Source organism: Chanodichthys erythropterus, chromosome 3, assembly GCF_024489055.1.
Source record: "Chanodichthys erythropterus isolate Z2021 chromosome 3, ASM2448905v1, whole genome shotgun sequence".
NCBI classification, from domain to species: Eukaryota; Metazoa; Chordata; class Actinopteri; order Cypriniformes; family Xenocyprididae; genus Chanodichthys; species Chanodichthys erythropterus.
In genome coordinates this window covers 1,223,647-1,251,599 of record NC_090223.1, presented here as the reverse complement: position 1 = coordinate 1,251,599, position 27,953 = coordinate 1,223,647, and the positions used below count along the sequence as shown (strand labels likewise).

The following is a 27,953-nucleotide window of genomic DNA, read 5'->3' as shown; positions in this document are numbered from 1 at the left end:
GTACGTAGTGAAGAAAATGAGAAGTATTTTGTATTGACTGATTATTGCAGTGTTCGGACACATTATAGACTGTTAATAATTTTAATGATAAGCCTATAATTAAATGGCTTTAAATAATTTTCAGTGGGGAGTAAACTAATCTATCAAATCTTTTATTATCCTCACAGCAAATCGGTTATGTGGTGATGCGCTATGAAATTAGTCTGTTGCTCCAAATGAATTTTAATATCAATTTAATAATAAAAGTAGGCCTTAATAATAATAATTATATATAATAATTATAATACTAGGTCTTAATAATAATAATAATAATAATAATAATAATAACAATAACAATAACAATAATAATTAAATAAATTGGAAATGCTAAATCCTCTTGAGATCCATAGCTGATGCTTTTTATCTATGGAAACATATGGTCAATCGGCACAACCCAGCACGGGGGTTTATCGTGGATATTTCAAACGCATAGTGTGAGCAGTCAAGTCACGTCTCGACCATCAGACCACAGTGTGACGCTGCCTTTCCACTGCACACGACAAACGACGGCCGTTGGACCGGAAGTCATTCATTTCCATTGGAGAGTAGTATGGGGGCTGCATGGAGTTCTGATCATATGCGAATGCGGAAATATCGGATACGATTTGAACTTTGGATGCGTTGAAAGTTTTGAACTTCTGCGGCTAGACCGTATGCGACCGGCCGACCGGATATGATGTATTCTAATCAAAATTATGAGTGCAAAGTTAGATTTACCAATATTTTAACACTTTAATGTTATTCTGTAAACACTATTTCTGTAAAATAGTGGTTATTAATAATTATGAAAGAAAAAATATTACATAATTATTAAAATCAATTTTTACATTGATTAGCTCTATAAAATCTATTATCTATCTATAAAATGTTTTTATTGTAGATGTATTGAGGGTCATTTGCTTTGTGTGGATATATTCATACATGCATTAATGTTACATTCATTATAATCGTTCAGTTTACCATGGTGAATAAGCCGAGGGTCAAGCGCGAGAGGCCAGAGATGAATTTCAACATAACATGCTCATAATATAACTGTCTTCATTTATTCCATTATTTCTCTTTTTACCCTACATACAGTAAAACAAATGAGCATTTTTTGTGAAAACATCTTGTTTTTTTTGTTTGTTTTTAAAGTCAGCTCGGTGCTTGAAGTAAATTTTCATTGATGACAGGAAATGCAGTGTCAGGAAATATTACACTCTTACATAATTTTAATTATAGGCCTATAATTATTTGTATAATAGACCTAAAAAAGGTCTATTTTTTAAAGATAAGTAATAGCCTAATCTTTTATTATCCTCACAGCAGGTCAGTTATGCAGTGATGCGCTATGAAATTATTGCGGGGCAAATTTATTATAATATTAATTTAATAATAAAATAAGCCTAACCTAATTGTAATAATAACAGACTAGAAGAATGTAACAGGCCCACATTAATTGGAAATGCCAAATCCTCTTAATATTGTCAATATTTGATGTTTTTTCTCTGGCTATCATCGGTACATGATCATCGGCTGTTGACACAACCTAGGTTACATCAATAATTACATTGTTACTAGTTGAAACGTCAGTTCTTTATCTACAATTTATGGCAAGCCATTTTGACTTTTATTCACATCTCAGGATATGAATTCTTGATATCAACATTTCAATTGTTGATATGAGGAATTACATTTCCACTAGTAACAATGTTAATTCTTGATATCAACATTTGAACTTCGACTAGTAAAAACTAGAATTCTTGATATCTGTAATTGTATTTTCACTAGTGAAATGTCACCATAGGCTGCCATTCAAATTCAATTGTTGATATCAAGAACTGAGTTCTTACTAGTTGAAATTTCAATTTCACATATCAGAAATACAATTCTTACTAGTAAAAATAGTAATTTTTGATACATTGTTACTAGTAAAATGCGGATTTTTGATATCAAGAATTCTATTGTCACTAGCGAAAGACAAAACTTGAAATCCATTATAACATCTATAAAGATAACCTTCATGCTTTCAATGTGGAACTAGGCAAAGCTAGACAGACCTTCTTCTCAGATATTATAAACAGAAACTTAAACAACACCCGCACTCTTTTTGCTACTGTAGAGAGACTAACAAACCCCCCAAGTCAGATTCCCAGTGAAATGCTCTCAGACAGCAAATGCTGTGAGTTTGCTTCCTTCTTCTCTGAGAAAATTAATAATATCAGAAAGGCGATCAGCACATCCTTGACCTGCACTGGGGTAAAACAGATCAGATCACAACCTCAGAAAGTAGCTATTATGTCTGTTTTTGAAGCAATTGATGGTAAAATTTTGGAAGAAATAGTACAGCACCTTAAAACATCAACCTGTGCCCTTGACACACTTCCCACATCTTTTTTCAAAAGTGTGTTTAACTGTTTAGAAGCAGATCTCCTAGAAGTGGACTTTTCCAAAATCCCTGAAAACTGCAGTTGTTAAGCCCCTCCTGAAAAAGAGCAATCTGGATAACACCATATTGAGCAACTATAGACCAATCTCAAATCTTCATTTCATAGGCAAGATCATTGAAAAAGTTGTTTTTAATCAGCTGAACAAGTTCTTAAGCTTGAATGGATACTTTGACAACTTTCAATCTGGTTTCCGACCGCATCACAGCACAGAAACAGCACTCATAAAGATAATAAATGACATTCGCCTAAACAGATGCAGGTCAATTATCAGTGCTGCTTTTGACACTGTCGATCACAACTTTCTTCTTGACAGGCTGGAAAACTGGGTTGGGCTTTCTGGGATGGTTCTTAAATGGTTCAGGTCATACTTAGAAGGGAGAGGTTATTATGTGAGTATCGGTGACCATAAGTCTGAGTGGACATCCATGACATGCGGAGTCCCTCAAGGTTCAATACTCGCACCCCTCCTGTTCAACCTATATATGCTGCCACTGAGCCAAATAATGAGAAAGAACCAAATTGCATATCACAGCTATGCAGATGACACCCAGATCTACCTCGCCCTCTCACCTAACGACTACAGCCCCATTGACTCCCTGTGCCAATGCATTGATGAAATTAAAAACTGCATGTGCCAAAACTTCCTTCAGTTAAACAAAGACAAAACTGAAGTCATTGCGCAATATCACGTTCAATATCGATATGTATCGCCGTCGATATTGAACGCGATATTGCGTGTCTTATCAGTGAACTACGGCTCTGTCTATTAAATGCCGCTTCATTTGAAAGCAGGTGATGGCGATTTAGCGGCAATCAGGGAACCGGCTTTACTGAAGAAATGCGCGTGACAAAAGCATTCGATACATCGCCCAGCCCTAGCTGACATCAAGTTTCTGCGTTCCTCTCTGTGCGCGCGATCTTCACGTTTTGCTCAGCTACTGTTTGTATGAGTGTTTGTGCCACAATGCAGCTCCATGAGCACAGTAGCTCGATATAATAATACACATCCGATCATCTAATCACTTTAATGTCCAAACCATAAAACAAATACATGTATATATATATATATATATATATATATATATATATATATATATATATATATATATATATATATATATATATATATATATATATATATATATATATATATATATATATTAGTGGTGGGCATAGATTAATTTTTTTTAATCTAGATTAATCTAGATTAAAATGGCTCATTTGAATTTTGCCAAAGACATTCAGAATATGTGAGATACCCAAATTGTCCCTGCATCCCAATGTCCATACTATCCATCATAAATGGTATGTGAGATTAAAATAAGTGTGTCCCAAAGCATAGTATGTTGAAAAGAGTATGCCAAAAGTCCCCAGATGGTCTACTATTTCCGGTAGATTTTTGAAGTGTGGATCCGTGCACACTATAGAGGCTAATATTGCCCACAACCCATTGCGCTTTGGATGAGGATTCAGTTCAGAACTACAAACGCGAGTAAAAAGTGTTAAAAACTACAAAACATGGCGAATATGCACGATCGACGCTGAGAGGTTGTTTGAGTGACTAATAATCAGTTCAAACTGATAGAAAATATTTATTTTAATGTTATATGTGTTATTTTTCATCTGCAAATACCAATGTGGACTTTTATAAAGATCTGATTGGCCATTAACTTTTAAATGCATCATTATGCATTAATATGAGGAGAGTTCTCCACATGAAAGACTTGCGACTGCAGATTAACGTGCTGCATTTCTCTCCGATACGGTAGGAAATTAGCTGAATGAAATGTGGAGGATGTGAGATGATTGACAGGCCAGTTTACGGTGACTGGATGCGACAGAGAGCAAAGACGCAACTGTATGACGTGATAGTATGTCCCAAAGCTTGTCTACTCTTTTGCTACACACTCAAAAGTAAGTACTTTTTGTTCACAGAAAGAGTACATACTTTTAGGGCGTAGTATAAGTAGGCGAACTGGGACGCAGCAAATGACTAAAAGTAATCCGCCATTTTGTCCGACAAAGCAAATAAGAGTTAGAAGATTAACCTCGGTGGAGTTAAACTTGAAAAATTGTGTATATTGACATCTTTCCGCGTTTGAATCAACAACATTGATTCTCATGTTCATTCATGTTTATTTTATGCTATAAATGGACTCGTAGTAAGAGATGTTCGGTTTACGAGCCTCTTGAGCTGAGGCGCTACAGCAATCTGTCACGACACATTAAAGAGCAACAAAACGGTTTTTATTGTTTGAAATTCTTAAAAAAAAATACACAGTTTTAAAGCTGGGACTTTGTTAAATATCATAAGTAACCTGCTCTGTCTTGTCTGTCGACGTGTTGTCAGTATCCTCTTTGCTCCGTGATGCATTTATCACTGTGTGTGTGCGCCACGGCTTGTCGGACAAAGCAACAGTAACTAAGGGGGGCGGGTCTTTGCGAAGGGTCAGTTCGGCTAGGTATACATCTGCGCTAAAATATCAAGGTGAAAGTCATCATAGCTTGCGTAGTATAGACCCAGCTCCCAACCCAACTTTGAGAATAGAATAACGCCGATATTTTTTTATCGCCCGATAAGAGTCTCACGTTAACGCCGATAACGGCCCACCACTAATATATATATATATATATATAACTACTATGTGCACTTGCATGAGAATACTTTTTTATTGGGAAAATAGAATATTTAGCTTTTTCACTTAGTGTAATAAGAAATGGTGCTGTTTCACTTAGTATAAATAGAATTTATTGCTATTTCACTCAGTGCAAAATTAAACGTACCCTGGAATATCCATTCTGTGCGCTTAGATTTGTAAACCATATCAGTTTTTCAATCCGCATATACCCACAAATTTGTAAACCGTGCCCACATTTAGCAGTCTATTCCCACGGATTTAAACTGTACTCGTCCAAGAAGCGAACAGGCTTCCGGGTTATGGCAAATAAAATAATGATATTTTTATATAGGGCAAATAGAATGATTCTAAGGCCAATTGCTTTTTGTGTAAGCCTATGTGGAATGCATCAAATTGTCTTAACTGCATGCTTAAAATAATTCTCTGAAGAACTTTTTTTCTAACTCAGAAGACACCAATTTTAGGGTAAGGTCAAGAAGGGATACAGCTACGGACACTGGGAATGCACTAAATTAATATTGGGTCATTTAATTATTGTATGAGCATGGACAGCCCATTACCAACACATGTATATCAAACTTCAAAAAACTTTGTAAACATGGAGAACAATAAATGAGCACACATGCTGAGTTTTATGAATTTATGATGCTGGTGGTGAGTGTAAAATCAAATTCAAAACAGCCATTTCACCTGGAAGATTAAGGCTGTGATATTAATGTTGGCCACTAGAGGGGGCCATATGATAAGGAATCTTTTAAACTTACTCTTTTTTTTTTTTCTCTATCATTTTTTTTTTTTCACTTTTACATGCCCCAATAAAATATTATTTGTCAAGTTTCCAGACATGATTGCTGTACATTTAAAATGAAGAGACCATTTTATTCATCTCTTTTAACATAACATATTCCATTCTATTCCGTATTGTTTTGCAGGCAAAAGCTCAGTAAACTACAATCACCAAAACAACACTTCATGATAACAATGTAATGGAACAGTAGAGACACTTAACCAAAACAGAAAAAAAAAAGTTTACAAATAAAGCATTCATTAGTTTTTTTATGATACTAGCTACTGTTGTTAGGTTGTAAACATTATAGTTACAAAGTAAAACAACAATAACAACGACAACAACAATAATAATAACAGGCTGACAACCCGATGGGCAAGATTACATTCTTATTAAATCATTGTCTATTCCACTCCGAACCCACTGCAATTGAGAGACATTCTGGATGCATATTTCATTCAAATATATTATTCAACTGGACTATCAGACGAGTTATCCAGTGTCATATTTAATGTGACATTAAAATGGCTGACAGGAATAGGAAAGAGGTTCAAAAAGACTTTATCATTCATCTTGTCCAATGTGGCCTTATACTTCAAGTTAATGGACAACATATTACTGTAAATAAAAATAATGCAAGTTATTAGCACATTACAGTGTAGCTATCATGCCATATTTACGCACACATTGGACAGAGTGTGCAAATATTTCGGCTCATTATTTGGCTATCCCATATGAGAAGGTGTCAGTGTACATAATAATACATCAAAATGTATTATTGTTCAGTAGCCAATAATGTTTCATTACACTGTTTTATAATGCACAGGCCTTTAAAGTCCCTGTAAAGTCAATTCTGAGAATTCTTTCTAAACACTTTATAAATGTTACAAATGTATTGCTGAAACACATTACAAAATCTGTGAATTGTGTAATGCTTAATTGTGAAGTTAGAGCGTTAAACAGTTTTTCACCAAGTCTCTGCTCAGGATTTTTTGGGCGGAGCTAAAACGGGGGTCTAATGACGCACATCGTCCCCCGAGCATAGCCCCTCCCCTAACACTATATAACTGTCGATGACGCACCGAGCATGGCGCCGCCTCTACAGCGGTTCACTCGCTCAATCGAGTGTCATTACAGTCATACAGCTCTTTGCACATTTAGCTAGTAATGCCTTCGTCACGCAAATGCATATTACATGGTTGTTAAAATATACAATATGCTCGGTCTCCTTATTTAAATTTCCTAAAACGATGATATTAAGGATTCTAAAGTGATCGTTCTACACCGGATAGTTTTACAAACTTTCATCAGACAGCTGGGATTCACAGATAATCCGCTGTTTTTGGTGAATGTGACTGAACAGACCTCGGCCTTCTTACCGTCCCGACGATAACCGATGATATATGGGGCCGGACAGAGTCTCCCGTCCCGGCCTTCATCCTCCCGTCTCGCGGCACCGTCATTTGTCGACGCGACAACAGTCCGGCAGTACGTGCCCAATGAGTGTAAGTTGTCGTGTGTGCTTATGTTATAATAAGTAGGTAGTCCACAGTAACTCTACTAAAATGTGCAACCCTCTAACGTGATTCTTTTGTTTATATGCATCAGTATGTTTGACTCATTAGACTCAAGTCAGTTGAGACGGCAGCTCTGGCGAGTGGGTGTGGTTTCAGCGCCGACAGCGGACACGCCCCCAGCGTTTGAGAGCAGAGAGCGCTGCCTATTTTTTCGAGATTTTGATAACTTATTTCATTTACTTGCAGATTTTTTTAATCATTCAAATTTGGCTGGGTGGTTAATAACACATTTTACTGTGGTGTGACAAACTCAAAACACATACTTTAAAATGACTTTACAGGGACTTTAATAATAAAAAAAAAACACCAGCACGAATTTGGGCATGATGACGACACATTCTGTATTAGAGCCACATGTAAATGTCATGGATGGAACAATAAAAAAAAAAAATCTCATATATCTAAAATGGCTTTCTTACTAGTAACAATCACATTCATGATATCAGAAACTAACTGTCACTAGTAAAAAATCAGGAATCAACATTGTTACTAGCAGTGATGGGAATAACGGTGTTATAAATAAACGCTGTTACTAACGCCGTTACTGGCAAAAAAAAAATGCAGCTTTACTATAATTGAGCTCACTGAAGCAGTTTTCATCCGAGTAGCTCTCTCTCATAGGACCTGCAAAGACTTTTCTCTGGTGTGTGCTGCGGTTAGTCATACACAAATATAATTTTAAATTGATAATAATGTATAATGCTCTGTCTGTGTGTGTGTGTGTGTGTGTGTGTGTGTGTGTGTGTGCGTGTGTGTGTGTGTGTGTGTGTGTGTCAGAGCATGCGAGCTGAGCACAAGCTCAAGCCAGAATACACTAGTAGTGATTATTCTTGACGGAATGACAAAAAATGATTGATTACTTTGACCTATTGACCTTTATGACCTTATGAATTATGATATTAGCCCTCAGGATATTTCCCCTCCCCACAAGGTTGACCTTTGACATGGTTGTGAATATGTCCATTGATTCCCGGCATTTTTGAAATACCTCTGATGTTGACCCCTGGGTCACTTATGAAGTGGAACGAATGGATAATTTTTGAACTTTGACCGTACAAATCGGAATTCCTGAGGGTAATTTCCGGGGGTCGTGGGTCACATGTGTTGAGCAGATATCAGCATTCCGACTCATCTCTGTGTAAGTGACAAAAATAAGATTTTAATGAAGAAACAGACAGGTCAAAATAACAAAAGAATAAACGTGGTATATTTTGTAATATAGAATGCACAGACACACAGACACACAGAGCCTAGCATAAGACTCAAATGTGAAAAACATTTATATCTCCAAAAGATTCTAGCAGACTAATAAAAAACAAAATTTATTTTTACTAAATTTAATAAGATGTTAATGTTTAATGTTTATTATAGTTAAATATAAAAACATGGAAAACGTTTTCCTCCAGCAATGATGTTGGGTTAACAATTGCTTTTAGCTTGAAATATAAAACACCTAAAATGTGGACATAAGTAAAAGGTATATTCATTTTAACAAGGCCGACGCAAAAGGAATTTCATGTCCAGACATGTTGGGGTTTCCAATGGTTTATGCAGGGTTTACATAGACTTATTTATTTTTCTGTATAATCTGTCCCCATGTACCGTAGTAAACATTTTCATTTTTATATTTTCAAAAATATAATTTAGTATAATTTTAAAAGGGGGGGAACATTTTGGTAGTTAAATAAAAAATCTAAAAATAATAAAAATAAATAAAAATAGTAATAAATAAAAGTATAACAATGTTAATAATAACAAACAGTTACTAAGCCAAAATGATATAGCTGTTTTCACTGTAAAGCTGCTTTGACACAATCTGCATTGTAAAAAGCACTATATAAATAAAGGTGACTTGACTTGACTAAATTTACTGAAGCCAATTATTATAGTTCTATAATAAAATAAAATTAAATGAAAATTCAAATAAATGAAAATAAAAATATCTTGCAGTTTTCAGTGAGCAGGGAAAAGTGTTCCTTCTAGATGTCCCTAACACTAAATGGTTTTCTTATTGTCTCTCCAAGTGACTTGCAACAATGCATGATAGTGTCAGAGACAGAGGGGGGAGAGCACTGGTCAGTGGGGGGTGGATGAAACAATATTTTGTTCAAGCTAACTTTTATTTTTAAAAGATAAATGTAAAAGTTTAAATTACATCTTTTAAAATTTAAACGATTGTTCAAATTAAATCTTTTTAGTTTTTAAATTATATTTTTAAAGTCTTAATAAATCAAACATTTGACATTTTATTATCGGTGCATGTGTAAAAATGTATGGGTCTCACAAGCCATCTCTTACATTGTGTAACATTTTCAATAATTCAATATGAAAATCACCAAGCATTTTCACAGAGAAACAATGTTTTCATTCAGACTCTGTGATGCCTCGGGTTAGTTCTATAAAAGGAACTTGTCTCTATTTTAAAATTAAATGATTCTAAATATAAATAATATCAAATATGTTGCAAAAAAATGAAACAATTGAAAAAAACAATTGAAATATAGGCTAAATGAAAATATAAATTAAAAATAAATATATATTTTTTAAAAAAAACTTACATTTTCAGAGAGCCGAAGAAGTAGTTCTCTTTTAGTAGTTCACAAGAAGTTAATTTTACAATGATAAAAAAGTAAAAATAAAACAAAAAGCATTAATAAAATAAAATCATTCATTAAACAGCCCCAGATCCTCCCAGGAACAAACTCCAGTGTGAATGAGAGATGGGAGGGTGGAGTCAGGCAGATGAGTCTCTGTCACAGTGTGTGTTAAGACGGCTAACTCTATTCCTGAGTGGATGTTTTTGTGCTAAATTTATTTCAAAGCACAATCTTAAAAGTTTAAAAATAGTCTTTTTAAATCAAAATATTGTTTAAATTAAATCTTTAAAGATTTAATAAAAATCAAATATTCTTCTTAGAAGTCTACAGTATCAGTGTAATGATGGGAGACTCAGGCAGGGGATCCAAATGCAGCGTTTTATTAAAAGTGAGCGTGGTCGTACAAGCAGGGTCAAACAGGAGCAATAAGGAACAGGCAGAGTCGTAGTCAGGGTACAGGCAAAGGATCGAGGCAGGCAGCAATGGGTCATAAAACAGGAATCGGGCAGAAAAAGTAACAAACAGGCAGACTGGGAAATAACGCTTAGAATTGTACACTGAGGCAACAAGACTTCGCGATCAGGTGAAGAGTGTGTGAGTCTTTTATAGTATGGCAGCTGGGTGTGGTGATTGGTGTAGTGATTGGTGGAGTGAGTGCAGGTGATTGGCAGAGAGGATTATGGGGAATGTGGTCCAGGAAGTGACAGGACAGACGGTGATCATAACAATCAGGATAACATCTGATGCCAATGGTAGAAATTATTTTGCTTAAATTTAACCTAAAGTATACTTTTTATTAAACAACATCTGTTCAAAAACCTGTACATAGTCATCTTAGATCTTATTTCTCAAAGATTCAAGCAGAAGGGTTAGGGTTAAGTTTTTGAGAAAACAGCATGTTAAAAACACTATGTTAAATAGAAATATTTAATTTGATTTTAAAAAAAAAATCATTTTTGTCTAATAGTCTGTAAAAAGAAAAACATTGTGTTATCTGGATTAGTTGTATTTAAAAACAAACAAACAAAAACATATTTCTTAAAAACATTGTGTCAAAAGAATTTGGTAACAGATTCTCTTGTTTCATCATGTATTAACTTCATATATAACAGGCTTATAATGGTAGCATGAACCTAGAAATAACAACCGCAAATGTTATAAAGCAAAAATTGTGTCAGAACACATGGTATGAAGATACGCTTGATTTTAACTTTTTATTTAAACTTTAAAACAATATTATCTTTTTTTTTTTCTTTTTTTTTTTTGGTAAAACTATCTTACATGTCTTACATAGTAATGTGTCATTGTCATGAGCATTTGGCTATCCTTAATGGGTTCATTGTGTGAGGAACTGTTTGGAATAAGGTAATCTATTTGTTAAAAACACTGCAGCAAACATATTTATCAACATTACTCTTTTGGTTTACTTTATATTTATTAGGAATTGTAACTATAGAAATAAGAAAAGTAAATCATATAGATCTATGAGACATGCGTCGCCTTAAAAATGTACGTTTACCTGTGAGGTTTTTTTAAACATATTTAACAGCAAAGATATTTTCAAGGACAGAGTCTGATGTGGACATTGTCATGTAGGGGGTTTGACCTGATCTTTGGTTTTTAAGCACACTTAAATATTCTCAAGAGACCCACTGATCCTGAAGTCATGTCTCTGAAAGACCTCAGATGTGTAGATTCACTCCATTGAAAAATGCTGTTTTGAAATTAACACAGCTGAAATAAATGACTACCTGAAGGGTGTTTAACACCCATGCAAAATTGTTGGGGGACAAAGGGGCATGTATCCTGCTAGTGTCATCTCCCCCCAAAGGATGCTCAAGGGGCAACAGAGAAGTGACTGATCTGTAAATCACCTCATCAGCCTATATCCTGAGGCCGTCATTAATGATTGTTGAGGGTCCCTCTCTGAAAATGCATAGTGATTTTCTTAAAGATGCAACTTAAACTAAATAAGAGCAAAGCTGAGTCCTCATTTTTACAGGGACGTGTGAGTTGTTTAAGTATCTTTAAGACACACGTTCGCACATCAGTGCTGTATTGGGTGCTTTTACAAAACAAATGTATGAAACTTATTCAAGATGATGACTATTATTTGAAGTTATGATTACAAATTACTTTATTTGAATGTGTTTGAGTGTATTTTCATCCACCAGGAAGATGGTAATGACGTCATTACGTGATGACGTAAGATAACCAGTGAACCGTTTTTGTTTGTTTGTTTGTTTTAGTGCTGGGCAGTATTGAGTACCTCAGGGATGACGTGTTTTTGTAGGCAAAACCTGGAAGAGAGTTAGCATTTTAGGACTTCCGGTTCCGGTTTTAGGACTTTTGCTAAATCACCTGAAATAAGGTCTGTGGTTAACAAAGACTCTAAATATTTTCACGTTTTGATCTTTGACATAAAACACACCAGTGATAACCCACTTGTGATTTTTTTTAAAACATTTATTGTGTCTTAAAAACGACGGTTGCTAACAAATTGCTAAAAGGGACTACTTCCTTTGGCGGGGACTTTAGACGTCATCATTAAAAACGGGACATTTGGACAGCATTTCTCATGGAAAAGTGGATAAGTATTCATACACAGCGCAGATCATAATCAGTGAGCATGTTTTTAAATAAAGTTGTTTTCTAAATAAAGTTTGAGGAAGCTTTGTGGTGGTGACGTTGATCCACAACCATGGTGTGATGTAGTCCGTTTATAGCCTACTGTTAGCTTTTTATATCTGATGACTTTATTTAGGCTTCAAAATGTATAAATGTTGTGTTAACTTGTAAAGATTATCTTGATAGACAAAACAGAGCTTATTTTTTGTGATTTTCCAAAAGTCTATGGGAAAAATGGGTCCCACTTTATATGGGTTCATATTGAATTGCAAAACACTTTTGCTGCTATTGAGGTGGATACGGGTAAGGTTAGGGAAAGCTTTGCTGGTATGGGTAGGTTTAACCCTCTACCGCACGCATTATGATAAATTTATTAAAAAAAATATTTGACTCTTTTTCTTTTCTTAGAATGGCTTAACTTGAAGTGCTGTAAAAAAAAAATTGGAAAAAAATATTATTTTAAGGTACTTTATGATATGTTGCCATATGGCAACAACACGCAATAGTGGAAATAACTTAAAATAAGTGTAAGTGTATATAGTTAATATTTTTCCTCAGAAATGTTGTTTGTATTGAATTGGTGCTATTATAAGCTTTAGCAGTAAATATAAACAACACCTTATACTTATTTTCCAACATCTTGTGCTTTTATTTATGGAATTTATTCTTTTGCTGAATAATGCTTTATTTTCTTTGAATTTAATTACGTTTTTCGTGAATATTATTTAAATTGCAAATGTAGACAGTTAAAAACAAATCTAATACTGTTCATCATGTATCATAAAGCATTGATATAAAACCAAAAATATTGTAGTTCATGAAAATTCAACATTACGCAATCTTATGAGAGGAAGGTTATGAACATGAACCCCCCATAATCCTTGAAACGTCACCTTTTTTCTGTATGAAACTTCAAAAAGCATTTTTTTCAGAGGTGAGACACATGTACACATCACATTTGGTGCACTTCACCCTAACAATACACTTACAACCACTTGCACCTGCCTTTTTGAGACACAATGGTAGGCCAGTGGTAGGTCTGGGCCAGTATACTGGCTGTGGTGGCAGGTCTCCGATGTTGATTTAATCCATAATATAAATGCCATGGCAGTCCTTGACATACGACCAGGGATGGGCAGTATTTCAGATACATGTATTTAAAATACGTATTTGAAATACAAAATACTATTTTGTATTTTGTATTTTAAAGCCTTTGGAAAAAATCTAATGTAATTTGTATTTAAATACATTTAAGATGAGTATTTTTGTATTTTCAAAATACTCAAAATACTTTGAGACAGTCAACCTCTTTATCAGGGTGTTGTTTTCATGCATCAACTAGTTCAGACCAGGTTCAGACCAGACATCCCCCCCCTTATGTTTTTCCAAACTGCCTTGTGGGTGTTTTGACCCTCTTTCTGTCTCTGTTGTTTTTAGTAACCCACATAACAATTGCCTTACTACTTCCAGTGTATTACATGGGACTCGTGAGGTCTCCTCAGGTTCCATGTTGCTACTGTTACAAATGGAGCAGCTCATGATTGCTTAGCTCGCCTGTTCCGCCCCTGGTTTTATCAGCAGCAATTGATACAGTCAGAATTTATACACCGGGCTTTTGAGTGACACACACAATGAGATTAGAAGTTTTAGTGATATTTATTTAGTCTAGCATTCAGAAACAGATTGGCACATGAAAACAGAGGTATATAGAGACCAACACAAGTTAAATATTCTTATTTAAAATGATTTTATACATTTTGTAAAAGTGTTTGTATGAATGTAGAGGGGCATCTGTGAAGCACTTCAAGGGGAAAAGCTTGAGAGAGAGATGGTAAGAAAACCCTGAAATCCTATTCAGCATTTATAACATGCATCAACTAGTTCAGACCAGGTTCAGAATGTGTCGTCACGAGCCGCAGGGTTTAATTTGGATTTGTCTAAGCAAGCTTTATTTACTCTTTTAGCCGAAGTCCCCATCTACTCCCATTATTTGGCTGACAGACAGCAGCGGTTGGAGTTAAAAATCCTCATTTGTGTTTTACTGAAGAAAAAAGTCACCTACATCTTGGATGCGCTGGGGGCAAGCAGATAAACATCAAAATTTCATTTTTGGGTGAACTATCCCTTTAACGTTACTGCATGTTAAGCCGAGTTCAGACTGCACGATTTTAGCCCCGATTTTGGCTCGCCGACAGGTTTTGAGAAATCGCAGACAAATGCCCGAAATCACAGGCAAATCGCTGCTCGTTCACGTGAGTTCGGGGAGGAGTTATAGACCACAATATCAGCAAGCATGGCTTCGTACACATAAACATTACAATGTTTAGATAGGACTTTCCGCTTTCTCTTTAGCTTTGTGCAGTTGAAGCCTTGTTTATACTTTCGCAATTCGCATGGCTCTACACCATGAACCTGTTACCTGCTTACTGCGCGCGCTCCTCAGTAAACCTTAGGCTTTTATGCTTGACGTGCTCTCCATTGTATAATTCTGTGAAAAACGACAGAGGGCGACTGAGTAATTGTTCTCCAAACCACCAAAAAGCAGCAATGAGAGGAAGTAGTTTGCCGAATAATTTGTCAAACACCTCTTATACTATGTCAAACACTCGTCTCGTGAGAAGTTTGTGAATAAATGGATTTCTTCACATGTAAACTGATTAGGTTGTAGGTCATTTTGACGACACATGTGAAAAAGTTTTTTAGTACACTTCTTAAACCCTACCCAAATAATCAAGTTAAACCCAGTAAACTTGAAATTGTGACTTGAGACATTAGAACAAAACATATTAATATGATAACATATGTATAACACTAAATTGAACAATACTGTGTTATATGTTTTTTAATTCATTAATTATTTTATTTCAATTAACGATTGTATTAAACACTGACCATTACTTTATTCATTATTTCTGCTATGCAGGCTCATTTTGTAAATGTAATCATTTTAAATTTTACAAACATGGTGCTTTATGAAAATGTAACTGGACACATTTCCAAATTGTGATTGTGTTTACCCATCTATGCAAATGTTTGTTAATGTAGAGACGAAATAATTAGGTTAATCATTGTCTGTCTCCATCAGTTTAGTGTAGTAATTGTGTGCATTTGTGATGACAATGATGAAAGATACACTACACTTTTAGTTTTATTGTTCACCAAAAAAAGTGCCAAATGATTTCTAATTAAAAAATTTTTTATTTTAGATAAACTTTATATTTTCTAATTATGTATATAGAAACAAATAAACTTTACATTAAATAAATATAAAAGTTACTATACTACTTGCGTAAAAAAAAGCATCAAAAGAGTTTGAAATTCAGTTTTTGCTGTGGTATCAAAACTGATATTGATAATTGTGAAACCATGCCATATATTGTCATATCACCCATCCCTATTCTTTGCTATATAGCAGAAAAGGTTCCCACAGTTTTACTGTTTTTTTTAATAGTGTTCACCATAAGTAATAGACTACATTGTAACCTTGTCAGAAGTAAGTATATAAATGGCTGCTATTTTGCACTACATAAGTTTATTTGTAATTACCAGCAAGGAAGCAAGCACTTAAGAAAGAGAGAGAGAGAGAATGACAGAGAGAGAATGACAGAAAGTGCAGAAATGAGGTAAGGAATTAAAAGTCAGTAGGCCTATGTAGTTTCTTAATTCACTGTGACTATTTATAATTAGCTTAACAAATTACACATTGTCACATTGGCTTTTAATGATGGTGATAATACATAATAAAAGTTAAAAATTAGTTTTTTTGGGGGGGGTTGTAGTTTTTTATTTCCTACAGGGCAGGGGAAGGGAAGAGGTATATAAAATTAAAACGAAAGTTTCTAAGTAGTTGCACACATCTAAATGCTTTTTGGCATTCAGAATAGTCCCAGATAGATTTCAGCCTAATAGGGATACCTGCACTGAATCTTCAATTTCACATGTATTTTGTGTATTTTCAAAATACAAAATACTGTATTTGTATTTAAATACATTTTCCCACACAGTATTTTGTATTTGTATTTAAATACATTTTTCCACACAGTATTTTGTATTTGTATTTTAAATACATTTCCATGTATTTATGCCCATCTCTGCATACGACTAATCAACATTATATCACTAGCATTAATGTTGTTATTGTTACAGCTTAACAGACTGCAGCTGACCTTTGCTAGCTATCTAACCTATTATAATAATGCCATTCCATTATTGCGCAGTGTTGCCATATGGCAACACAGACATTTTATTGATTTACCAAAAACTAATTTCATAAACATTTTTTTGAGTGGTGAATATGTCATCATAACTTACCTGAGACGATGTTAACAATTTTTTTGTGAATGTGACATGGGCGGGTCCTTGTTTGTTACTGACGTTTTAATTTGCTTTCAGCAACTACATACAAGAGATGGCAGTCTGTCAGAAAATCGCGCCACAGAAAAAAATTGCATGTCATGTGACTTAACCAAAGCACATCATTGGCTAAACTAAGGTCTTCTCTTACCAACAAAAAAAACGAGAATGTTCTGTTAAAGAGACAGTGGCAAGGAAATGAACACAAAGTGTATGTTGCCATATGGCAACACTATGCGGTAGAGGGTTAAGGGTAGGGGTAAGGGTTAAGGGATGGGTCAACAGTGTAATTATAAATGTAATTACAGAAATTAATTACAGATGTAATTACATGCAGGTGTATGTACACAATAAGTGCATTGTATCAAATGATTAATTGAAATGTAAGTACATAGTAGTTAAGGCCACTTAATATAAAGTGGGGCCGAAAAATGCATAGGCTTTCAGTCGAGGGAACCCGTGCACCGCTAACTTCCGGGTTGGCCTACAAAAACACATCATCCCTGAGGTACTCTATACCGGTTCATATGGTATATAGATGGCACCGGTGAACCATTTTTGTTTGTTTGTTTAGTGCTGGGCAGTATACCGCTCATATGGTATATCGGTTTCAATTTCGAGACAGATATGAATTTTTCAAAAACCACTATACCGGTGTATCTGTTCAGCGGCCATGAAGCACAATGTAGAGTGTTTAGAGAGTGGACTTCTATTAACTACATATCCTTACACTATTGGAAACAACTTTATTACACAACAATAAATAACTCACAAAACTAACTCTCTTTAATATTGCACATACCATGCAGAGGCAATTGATTTCCGCGATGCAGAAAACGGATGAAATCACAAAATCCAGTCACAAATAGAACTTACTGTATAAAGTGGAACGTCACAGAATTTAGCAACTTTTGGATGAATAAATCAAAAGGCTGGCAGTACAATGAATCAGATATCGATACGGACTAGTGTCTGTGAATATTAAAGCTAAAAATGACTGCTATTGTAATCTGAAGTCTGTATGAATCAGCGCCGCATTTTCATCTACTACACATACTGACGCTCGCGATAATTTCAGTGTCTGCTGTCACACTCACTATACATGAACTTCATCTGCAGAGCTGCTTAAAACGCCCGTCTGTGAGCGCTTGAGAGCGCTTCTGCAGCGCAGCGTTTTTTTCCGTTGAGACGCTTTGTTGCTATGATACGGAATATCCGCGGCACTGTTACTTATAACTGATTTTGCAGGTAATTTGTTTCAGAATAAAAATGTTGACACAATGTGAAATTACTTACTATGTATTTTTGGAGACCAGCAATATTAATTTCTCATTCATTTTGTTCCGTACTCTGCTTGTTAATGTCGTTGTACAGCAAGAATGTTGTGACAGTTGTGGCCGGTGTAGTATTTGTCCCGCCCCTCCTGCACTCTGATTGGACGGATGGCTGAAAAGTGACAGTGATGAGCGCAGCGTTTTAATCAAAGTTGAACATTCTTCAACTCGAAGCGACCAGTAAAAAACGCCCAGCTCTCAGCGCTTGAGCGTGAAAAAGACGCTCAGCGCCTCGTTACGCTCCTGGCGTTTAAAAAACGCGGCGTTCCCATTGCAAACAATTGAAAAAGTACGCTAGCAGCTGGAAAAAACGCTCTGGTGGACACACGGCCTTAGAGTCATTTTATGAACATTTCACCGTTTAATTTGATAAAACTATCGACATTTGTCAATTATATACACAGGAAGTCAAATGACTTCATGACCCTGTCAAAATAAAAGTTCGGTATAACTTGAAATAACAGAAATACTATTGTACAATCGAGTGTAATTCGATTAATAGAGATAATAGCCTAATAATAATAATAACTTTTGACCATGTGTGACTTGTGTACCTGGATACAGTTATGATCACTGATATAAATGGACAATTTATTTTGATACACAAACATTCATTATTTGGCATATGGTTGATCTGGAAACTTTTTCCTAGTCATATCAATGGCAAAAAGTGTCCCAGTCAACCTGAATTCACTGGTCATTAATGTTCATAAACATGCATGTTCTTCATGGGGTTTTAATTTAATTTTAAATTTTAATTAAATTTAACATTTGGCCTAAAGAAATTTTGAAAAAAATAAAGATGGGAATATGGCCTTGATTTGCTTTTGATAGATGCTTTGTATAAATGTGTGATGGAGTGAACATATGATATTGTGTGAGACATTTAATGACATTTTGTTTTTGTACAAAAAGATGGGCCATGGACTTGCCAACAACAAACTTTAGCTGCTGTAGCAGTCCCTTAATATATGAAAATATGACACACAAGCTATTCTCAGATAAAAAAAAAATATACATTTTTAGTCTTAAAGATTTTCAAATTTTACCACTCTTTGAATTTAAATGACTTTTTTATTTACTTAAAACTATTTTTATAACAACAAAATGTTATCTTTTTACAGTGGCCCCCAAATAATATGTACAAATGCATTTGCTTTAAAATACTATTTGAATGTCTGGAATCACTAGGGGTTTTTTTGTTTTGTTTTATTTTTTAAGAAATGAATTTCACAAGGATGCAGTTTATTCAACAATGATTAATTAAATAGAGTTTTTATTTATTTATTTTTACATTTCTAATGTTACAAAAGATTTCTATTTCAATACTGTTCTTCAGACTTGCTGTTCTGTGAATCAACAAGCACTGTATTATGGTTCCCTGTTTAGCAGCATTTTAGAAAGATTTCTGAAGGATCATGTGACACTGAAGACTGGAGGAACAGGAATAAACAGCCATTTAAAATTTTATCAAATAAATGCAACCTTGGTGAGCCTAAACAAAAATAATTGTATTAATCCTTTTGAAGAGCAATAGGCCTACATCATATCAAAATAAACAACAGAACAATACCAGAATAGATATAGATATAAGTCCTCAAAAACATTTATACAGGTTTATTTCAGTTGTTACAGGCAGTGATGAATTTATTGATAACAACTAATAAAAAATACAGAGTTTTAAAACATCGCAGGAAGAGCACAACTAGCTGAACTCATTGTAGACGATAGCTGAAGGTTGCTCTGCTGCTGTATCTGTTATTCAGTTACAGACGACTGCACAAATCATGCATACTAATGAAAACATTATAAACTGTTACCTATAAGTAAACAACTGTAGTTTAGGCATAAGTCAGCCACGACGCTGAGAATATAGTTACCTTGGAATAATCCACTAATGTCTTGAGATACAATGTGAACTAAAATTCTCAGTTGCATGTCTGCGAAACTCATTAATATTCATGTATGCTCCGCCTTCGGAAACCGAAAATCTCAGAAACCGAATATCTCGTAACACCGGTCAATATAATATGATCCATGTGGAGAAAGTTGTTAATCTCATCACGGCGCTCCGCGCAGAAACCTCTCTATCTCGCGTGCCGCATGTAGTTTGAATTCTCCGCTGTAATCAAGGGCTGAATCCGAAATCACCCCCTATAACCTCAAATAGGGCATTATTTGAGGCGACAGCCATTTGTAGTGGTGTCCGAAACCATAGTGGATGTTATTGAGTGCACTCATTCAATCTCACATTGCACCGCAATAACGAGTGTACAGCCAATGTACACACAACAGCTGTCCGAATTCACTCACTCGTTTTCATTCACTCTTTCAAGTGAACAATATAAGTGGATAACGTAGGGAATAGTGAATGAGGCTTTAGGGCTTGATTTCGGACTCACCATAGGCTGTGATGCGATCTCAGCTGTGCTCTCACTACAGTGCAACAGTGAAACGGGACCCTCTCAAACAGTGACGGGCTGCGCCACGTTCCGAACATTGGTTAAGCGACACATACCGGTATTGCGGTATCATCAAAATTCATATCATAACAAAAATAAATACCGGTATTTGGTATGAACCGGTATACCGCCCAGCACTACAGAACATGCCATAAACAATATAGTTAACATCCAAAGTAACAATTAATTAACACACAGATATCCTAAAACAAATCCCGTCCACTGACACTCTGTTACGCTGCAAATCAGGTGATTCCTGAAGTATCAGATAATCCACATCATTGTAAAATGGATTTGGCTACTTATATTTTCCTGTGGTTTGAGTGACAGACGTGGAGCAAATGATCAGTGTTGATTTTTATGATTTCTGATATTGTTAGTTTTCTGTTTCTAATTTCTGATCTCTATTTCTGTTTCTGTGCTGCTGCAGGACATCAAGTGAATGAATCAGTGCTGAAGGGACGTCCTGTCACTCTGAAGTATGATACTGAAATACAGAAGAATGATAAAATACAGTGGAAGTTTGGAGAGAAACTCATAGCTGAAATGACTGGAGAGAACTGTGAGAACCATCAATGGTCTGATGAATTCAGAGACCAAATGAAGCTGGACCCTCAGACTGGATCTCTCATCATTAAACAAACCAGACCTGAACACTCTGGATTATATAAACGAGTGATCAAGACCAGAGATTATTCAACATTCAGATTATTCAGTCTTATCGTCGGTGGTGAGTAACACAAAGTCTTTCAGTGAAACAGCAGCAGTGTATATGACCAAAGACTATAGAATAACACAAGACGTGTCACTCGTATTGTTTTGAATGGGAGAAACTGAAACGCGCAATATGGCGGAATAAGTCCCGCCTTCTAAATAAGAGCCAATCGCCGACTGGTAAAGTCATCGCGTCACTTCAGTGGCCGTTAGAATCACCGGTTTCTATAGAAACAGTCAGACGCGCGCCTCCGAAGAGACGCGCATTTAGGTCTGCGCATGCGCATTAGCTTGATCCAGCATGAAAAATAGTTTTTTTTTGTCATGATTCGAGCGTTTAGAAACTAAATTTATGAGCCGGTTGTTGTTAAATTTCATTAGTGATTTCAAATATGAAATTTAATCGTAAGGTTGGCGAACAGTTTTGGAGAATTTGATGTTTCCCCATTCAAAGAGATTGCATGATGCCCAGGATGCCCGAAAGGCGTTTCAAAGATGGCCACCAAGTGAAATGACTTGTCTTAAAGGGACTTTGATATGACAGACCTTGTGTCAAAATATGATTATAAAAGTGTTCCAGTTGTGTTATATTAATGATGGAGAAACTCTGAGCTGTTCATCATATCACTGCACTGCTTCCATAGCAGATCTATACTGATGTAGAAATCAACACACTGTAATGTCAGGATCAAGACCTTCTAGTGGAATTAATGGACAGAGTTCAATCATTCTTGACTGAAAATGTGTTCAAATGTGTCTCTATTTTATCAAAGCTGTAAGACTCAGAAAGATCATGTGGTATTTTTTCATGAAGTCAACTGTAAATACAGGCAGTTTCAGATTAATTAATTTGAATTGAATAATAATGAATTAATGTATGAATGTATTTAGTCAGAGCTGGTTTGTGGTGTTTCAGACAGATGTGGTTCCTCAATGAAGCAGCTTCAGACAGTCTTCTTTCAGATGCTGTTGTCTGTTCTGAAACTGTTCTTCACACAGACTGTGTTGCTTCTGTCTGCAGGATTGTTTGATCAACTTTATCAGTCACAATCCTCCTCATTATTCCTGATCATTATTGAACTGCAGTACAGTCATTATCTGATCACAAATCAAACATTCAGAAGCGCTTCTTCACACAAACACAATTCAACACACTCATATTTCATGTCATTTGAGTGGATTTTTACTCTTAGAAACACAGACTGGAGTTCAACACAGTTTCATCAGTCAAACACACATGAGCTGTAGAGATTTATACTTACATTCAGATTTCTACAATGACAAGTTGAGCTCTTTTCAGCTTAAAATAGAGTAAATGATATGTTTGTGATCCAGTATGTCAGGTGTGATATGACAATGTTTCTTCTGTTTATTTATGCTGCTGTTGGTTTTCTGCTTCTGATTTCTCTTCTGTATTTTTCTCTGTTTCTTTGACAGATGAAGAGAAGTCAGTGTCAGTGATGAAGGAGGCGGATGTGACTCTATGTGCCAATACTGGAATACAGACAGGAGATAAGATATTCTGGATGTTTGGAGATAACAACAGTCTCATAGCTAAAAACACAAAAGATGAGTGTGAAGAAGAGTCTGAGTTCAGTGATTCTAGATTTACAGACATTGTGGATCTGGATCATCAGACTGGAGATCTCACCATCAGGACAATCAGAACTGACCACACTGGAGAATACAAACTAAAGATCATCAGAAATGGCAAATCCTCATTCAAGTTATTCAATGTTACTGTTTCTGGTGAGTAAATATTTACTTTCATTGTAATTATGATTTTATTTTAGATCAGTATTGTGTCGTTCTTAAAGGATAGTTCAGCCAAAAATGTAAGTTCATTCATCATTAAATCACTCTCCATCATGTCGTTCTAAATTCACAAGACGCTCTCCTCAACTCACCTTCAGGAAATGAAGCTCTTACACTTTTAGGACAAACACATCAGTATCTTCTTTCTGTGGACTGCCTCAGTTTTCCTCACATGGACTAAAATTGTTGTGTTCGGTCTCCTAAACTAATGACCAGTTCACCGTATAGACACATGAAAACTTGTCCAAGTCCTTCAGTGATCCACCCAGAGCCAAGACTTGAACACACATTGTAGAGGAGTTTGAAGCTATGTGCTGATCAGGAAATTGTGCTCGCCCCAGAGTGTCAGTAAAAACACATCACAGGATTCAGAATTTTCATCTTTACTTTGTATTTCTTTGCGTGTGGTCTGCAATAAACAGATGAATAACATTACAATAAATAATCACAATATACATACATAATAGCAATTTACATGCCATTCTACATTCAATACAATCCTCAGAGTTTGTTCTGCGCTACTGAAACTAACCACTAGAGGGCGCATGAAGCCCATATATCAGGGATCGCGAATTCTCCATGACTGAGAAAAGCTGCGTCATCATCATATTGGCAGAGCCACGGGAAAATACGACAAATACTATTAACTTGAAACTGATTAAAAGGTGTTAACATTGCCCAAAGTAACCACAAGCAAGGAATAAAGGAAATACTAACTTAACCCTTTCGATCGTGAGTTTAAAACATAGACTGTGGTTTAAAATATTCTAACTGTCCCCCCAGAGTGAGTTTTTTTAAGGCGACCGTTATTTTAGAACTTTTGCCTTTAATGTTTCCATGGCGACGCGTCTTGCGTGTCACGAGCGCTGAACGCAGCAACAATAACACTGTATGACAGATGGATCGCTATTATTTAGTTTTTTCCTTTTATATTTAAAATATTCGCAAAATTGCTTACCATGTCATCAACTATATGATATTCCGATTCTCAAATATGTGTAAGTGAGTGTGCTTTGTCGTTTTAAAACCTTTATAAATGATCTTTATCTTGATCTATAATGCGAGATGGGCGCCGCCATCTTAGTTTGCGCTGCAGTTCACAGAGTCCTGTCAGTCGGATTTACAGCAGGTGTGAATTCATCAATTTCTCCCGAAATATATGCAAGTAAGTGGCTGGTGAACTGGAAGAATAATAGAGTAAACTTTATAGTTACTTAGGTCCATTATGTGCGTCTGATATGAATAAATGTCGGCAAATTATATTTGTTATTGCTGCTTCCACTGATGTCGGACATCAGTGTGTATTTTATAAAACTCTTAATGTATTGTTTTAATGGTGCTTATGCATATTTAAATGTCTGAAACCTTAAAAGAAACATTATGTGGCTGAAAACGCTGCATAGCTGTGATATATGACAAGAGCTGCGCGCGTCCGTCTCGCAGCCAGAGCGCGAAAGCACAGTTTGAATCTATGTGACGTCGCTGAACGTTCGAAATCCCATATGTGGTACCGTACACCCAGGGGCACAGAAATAAAAATCCCATATGTGGGACCGTACCGCTCAAAGCAGGTCCGTAGCCAGCCTATTGAAAGGGGGGGTTCTTTTTTTCAAAAAGTGAACCTTTTTGCAATTTTTCTCCTCCTTTTGTTATGAGGTTCAAATACTTCATTTTGGTGACCTTTTATGCACTAATTTGTGCTGGATTAGCTTGTCTGCTGGTATATTATGAGCACGCTTTTTGATGCACCAAAAATATTTAGTTACTGCATTTTTGTCAAATTGCTTTTCTTGTACCATTTTTAATTTTTTTTTTTGTATTTTTTTATGCAATTATATATATATCGTTATATATGGGAGCGTTTTTGCTCCCATTTATTTTCACACATCGATCACACAGTGCATACAAAGTTAATCCCAAAGAGCGCACAACTGGAGAAATACACGATTACTTTGATTTCGTTAGCTAGAAAAGAAGCAGGGCCGTACGCAGGGTTTTATATTTACCGAGGTCAGAAATTTTTTTATGCTAGGGAGGTTCGGGGGCATGCCCCCCCGAGAAAATTGTGATTTCCTTGGTGTACATATATGCATTTTAAGACGTTTTAAGGCCAACAAATTGGATAACAATAGCTTTAAAACCATGTCAACAAATACATACATACATGCACAGTTTTGAGGCAGCTTTAATCGCATGTTTGGTCATTTCATGACTTCATTTACAACAGAATAACGACGGTGCATGCCCGTAGTTTCTTTAGCACTTTAGTTTTCCCATAATAAAGTAATATGCAGCGCGCGCCGGCGCATTTGCGCGAGCAATTCTTGAGTTCACGCTTCGAGCACAGTAGGCTATAGCCTAACGGCTGATTGGAGTTTTACTGACATAGCCTGACGACATCTCATCTGACTGTTGTTCAGCTGAAGCTACTCGTTTGACTTGCGGCTGGCGCTGAGGTGAAGTCGGAATGCGCGTCTGAAAAGTGTCCCGTTTGTGGTGGTCGTAAAGAGACAGTTCGATACAAACGCAGCGTTTTACTTGGCGATGTTTTAAAAAAATATTTTTATTTTTGGTATTTTTTATGCTCTGTTGGTGGTTTGTGGAGTCGCCTGAGGGGGATTAGACAAATGCTGAATTAGAGACGGTAAAAGTGAGTGGGTCCAATATCATTGGTCTTAAAAAGTGGGTGGGTCTTGACTCCCACCCACATACAATGGTTCCGACGCCCATGTACAGATATAACACTCTCACATAGGCATCGTAAATCAATATACTAATCATTCCAGATAATTTAAATCATTCTCCACTAATTTAGTGGAGAAAATATAGAAATCCTTTTAATTAAATATAAATAAATATATATATATAACCCCTACCCCCCATCATTCAGAGGCGGTGCTTCTTCACCGTTGCTTTGAAAAGTGTATTGCGAGAACTCTCTCTGAACTGCGCGCGCACACGCACACGCACACACACACACGTCCAGCTACAATAATGTATCATATTAATTTGAAACAGCAACCCAGAATATTTGTCACAAGCATTGATTAAAACAATGATGACAATAATCACATAAAAAAAAACCCCGACTTAAATTCTGGACCTTTGGCAGTGAGGGGGGGTTCGTTCGAACCACCCGAACCCCCCCTGCCTACGGGCATGCAAAGGGTTAAGTAACCTAAATAACTTTGTATCTCTATTATATTTATAGCTTTGAGTACTGCGCGAATGCTGATTATGAGGGGCAGGCACGTGCACACATAGACAAAAAAGGGGCTTGAGCACCTGCCCTTTTTCTTCCTCGAGAGAAAGTGGTTTTCTTTTTTTAATAAATGCACTCATGCACGCACGCACGCCACGCCCCGCCCCACTTCACCTCGAGTTTGCTGCTAGCTGAAAACTTGTGACAACAAAATACAACAGCTGTCTGGCGATGAGAAGCGAAAAAGAAAAAAGCCCTAGATGGATCCATCCCGTGCATTTCTTTCAGGTAGGCAAGCCTGTGTTCACAAACCTGAAAGTTTTGGCTATTTAAGGGCTATTTATACATTTAAACACATCATTACCACCATCAACACATCTGCCTGATTTGATACTAATGAAATGTATGTCATATTATAATTTAAATTATTTTATTGTGCTATGCATTGCGTTTTGAACCATGGTAAAGATATCGATTGGGCTGTCAATACCAGAAGAGGAGCATCCATGAACCGCATTATTGGACAGTTTTCTAAGGATGCATGGTTTATTAAAACTATTTAAAATCATAATACAGCATTGGCTACATAATGCTATTCTTAAATCTACGCCTGCACAGGATAATACATAAATAAAGGTTTAAACCCTCGCTCTGTCTTTGCATGTTTGATGTCCACATATTCTTGTTGAAGAAATTACAGTGGCTGTAGCATCATCAACTTAGGCTTACAATGCTTTTGGGAAACCCCAGCCCATGAAGTTTCCAAGCTCGTCACCTAAGGTGCATTCACGCGGCCTCGTAATTCCTGTAGTTTCTAGCTTGTAAAAAGCGTTCACGTTCTCGTAGAGATCTAGTTACAGCTTGTAAGCTGGGAGTTTCCTGAAAGCTCCCACATGCACCACGTGGCCGCTGTAGATTCATTTAGGCGTTGATAGTGGTGCCATGGAAACACATAATTCCCAGTCCAAGGACCAAAAGGACGTGAACAGCTCCATAACGTCACGTGTTGTCATTTCAAGATTCCGGTAAATACATGGTGGCGTGCAGTGGCATACAGCACATCTGTGAGGCCCCTCCCACCAGCAGTGACGTCACGTATGATTTTTTTTATTTTTATTTTTTTGTGCACGCACCTGCTGCTGCTGTACCCCGTATGCAGTTATGTACTGGTGCTTCTAATGTTATTATTAACATTCCTTTAATGTAATTTTGGCATATGTAACCTAGTTTTTTTTAGTTGAACTAAAATCCCGACAGGAATAATATTTTATGAATTTGCAGCTAAACATGCCTCTGCTCCAATTTAATCATTTTAAAAAAATGGCAGGCTTCTTCAAGGTTTCATTTTTTTTTACAGAAACAAAATGAACGGAAAAT

At 36.0% G+C, this 27,953-nt stretch overlaps 1 protein-coding gene across 11 annotated transcripts in view; it reads left to right on the top strand.

Annotated features, from left to right (window-relative positions):
• LOC137014975 (uncharacterized) overlaps nt 1-27,953 on the top strand; it is a 132,362-nt gene that overhangs the window by 43,303 nt on the left and 61,106 nt on the right. For all 11 annotated transcript variants that reach the window (XM_067379567.1, XM_067379575.1, XM_067379584.1 and 8 more), the window contains 2 exons: nt 21,276-21,575; nt 22,997-23,308. In XM_067379567.1, the coding sequence (XP_067235668.1) occupies nt 21,276-21,575; nt 22,997-23,308 (612 nt within the window). The remainder of the gene's footprint in view (nt 1-21,275; nt 21,576-22,996; nt 23,309-27,953) is intronic.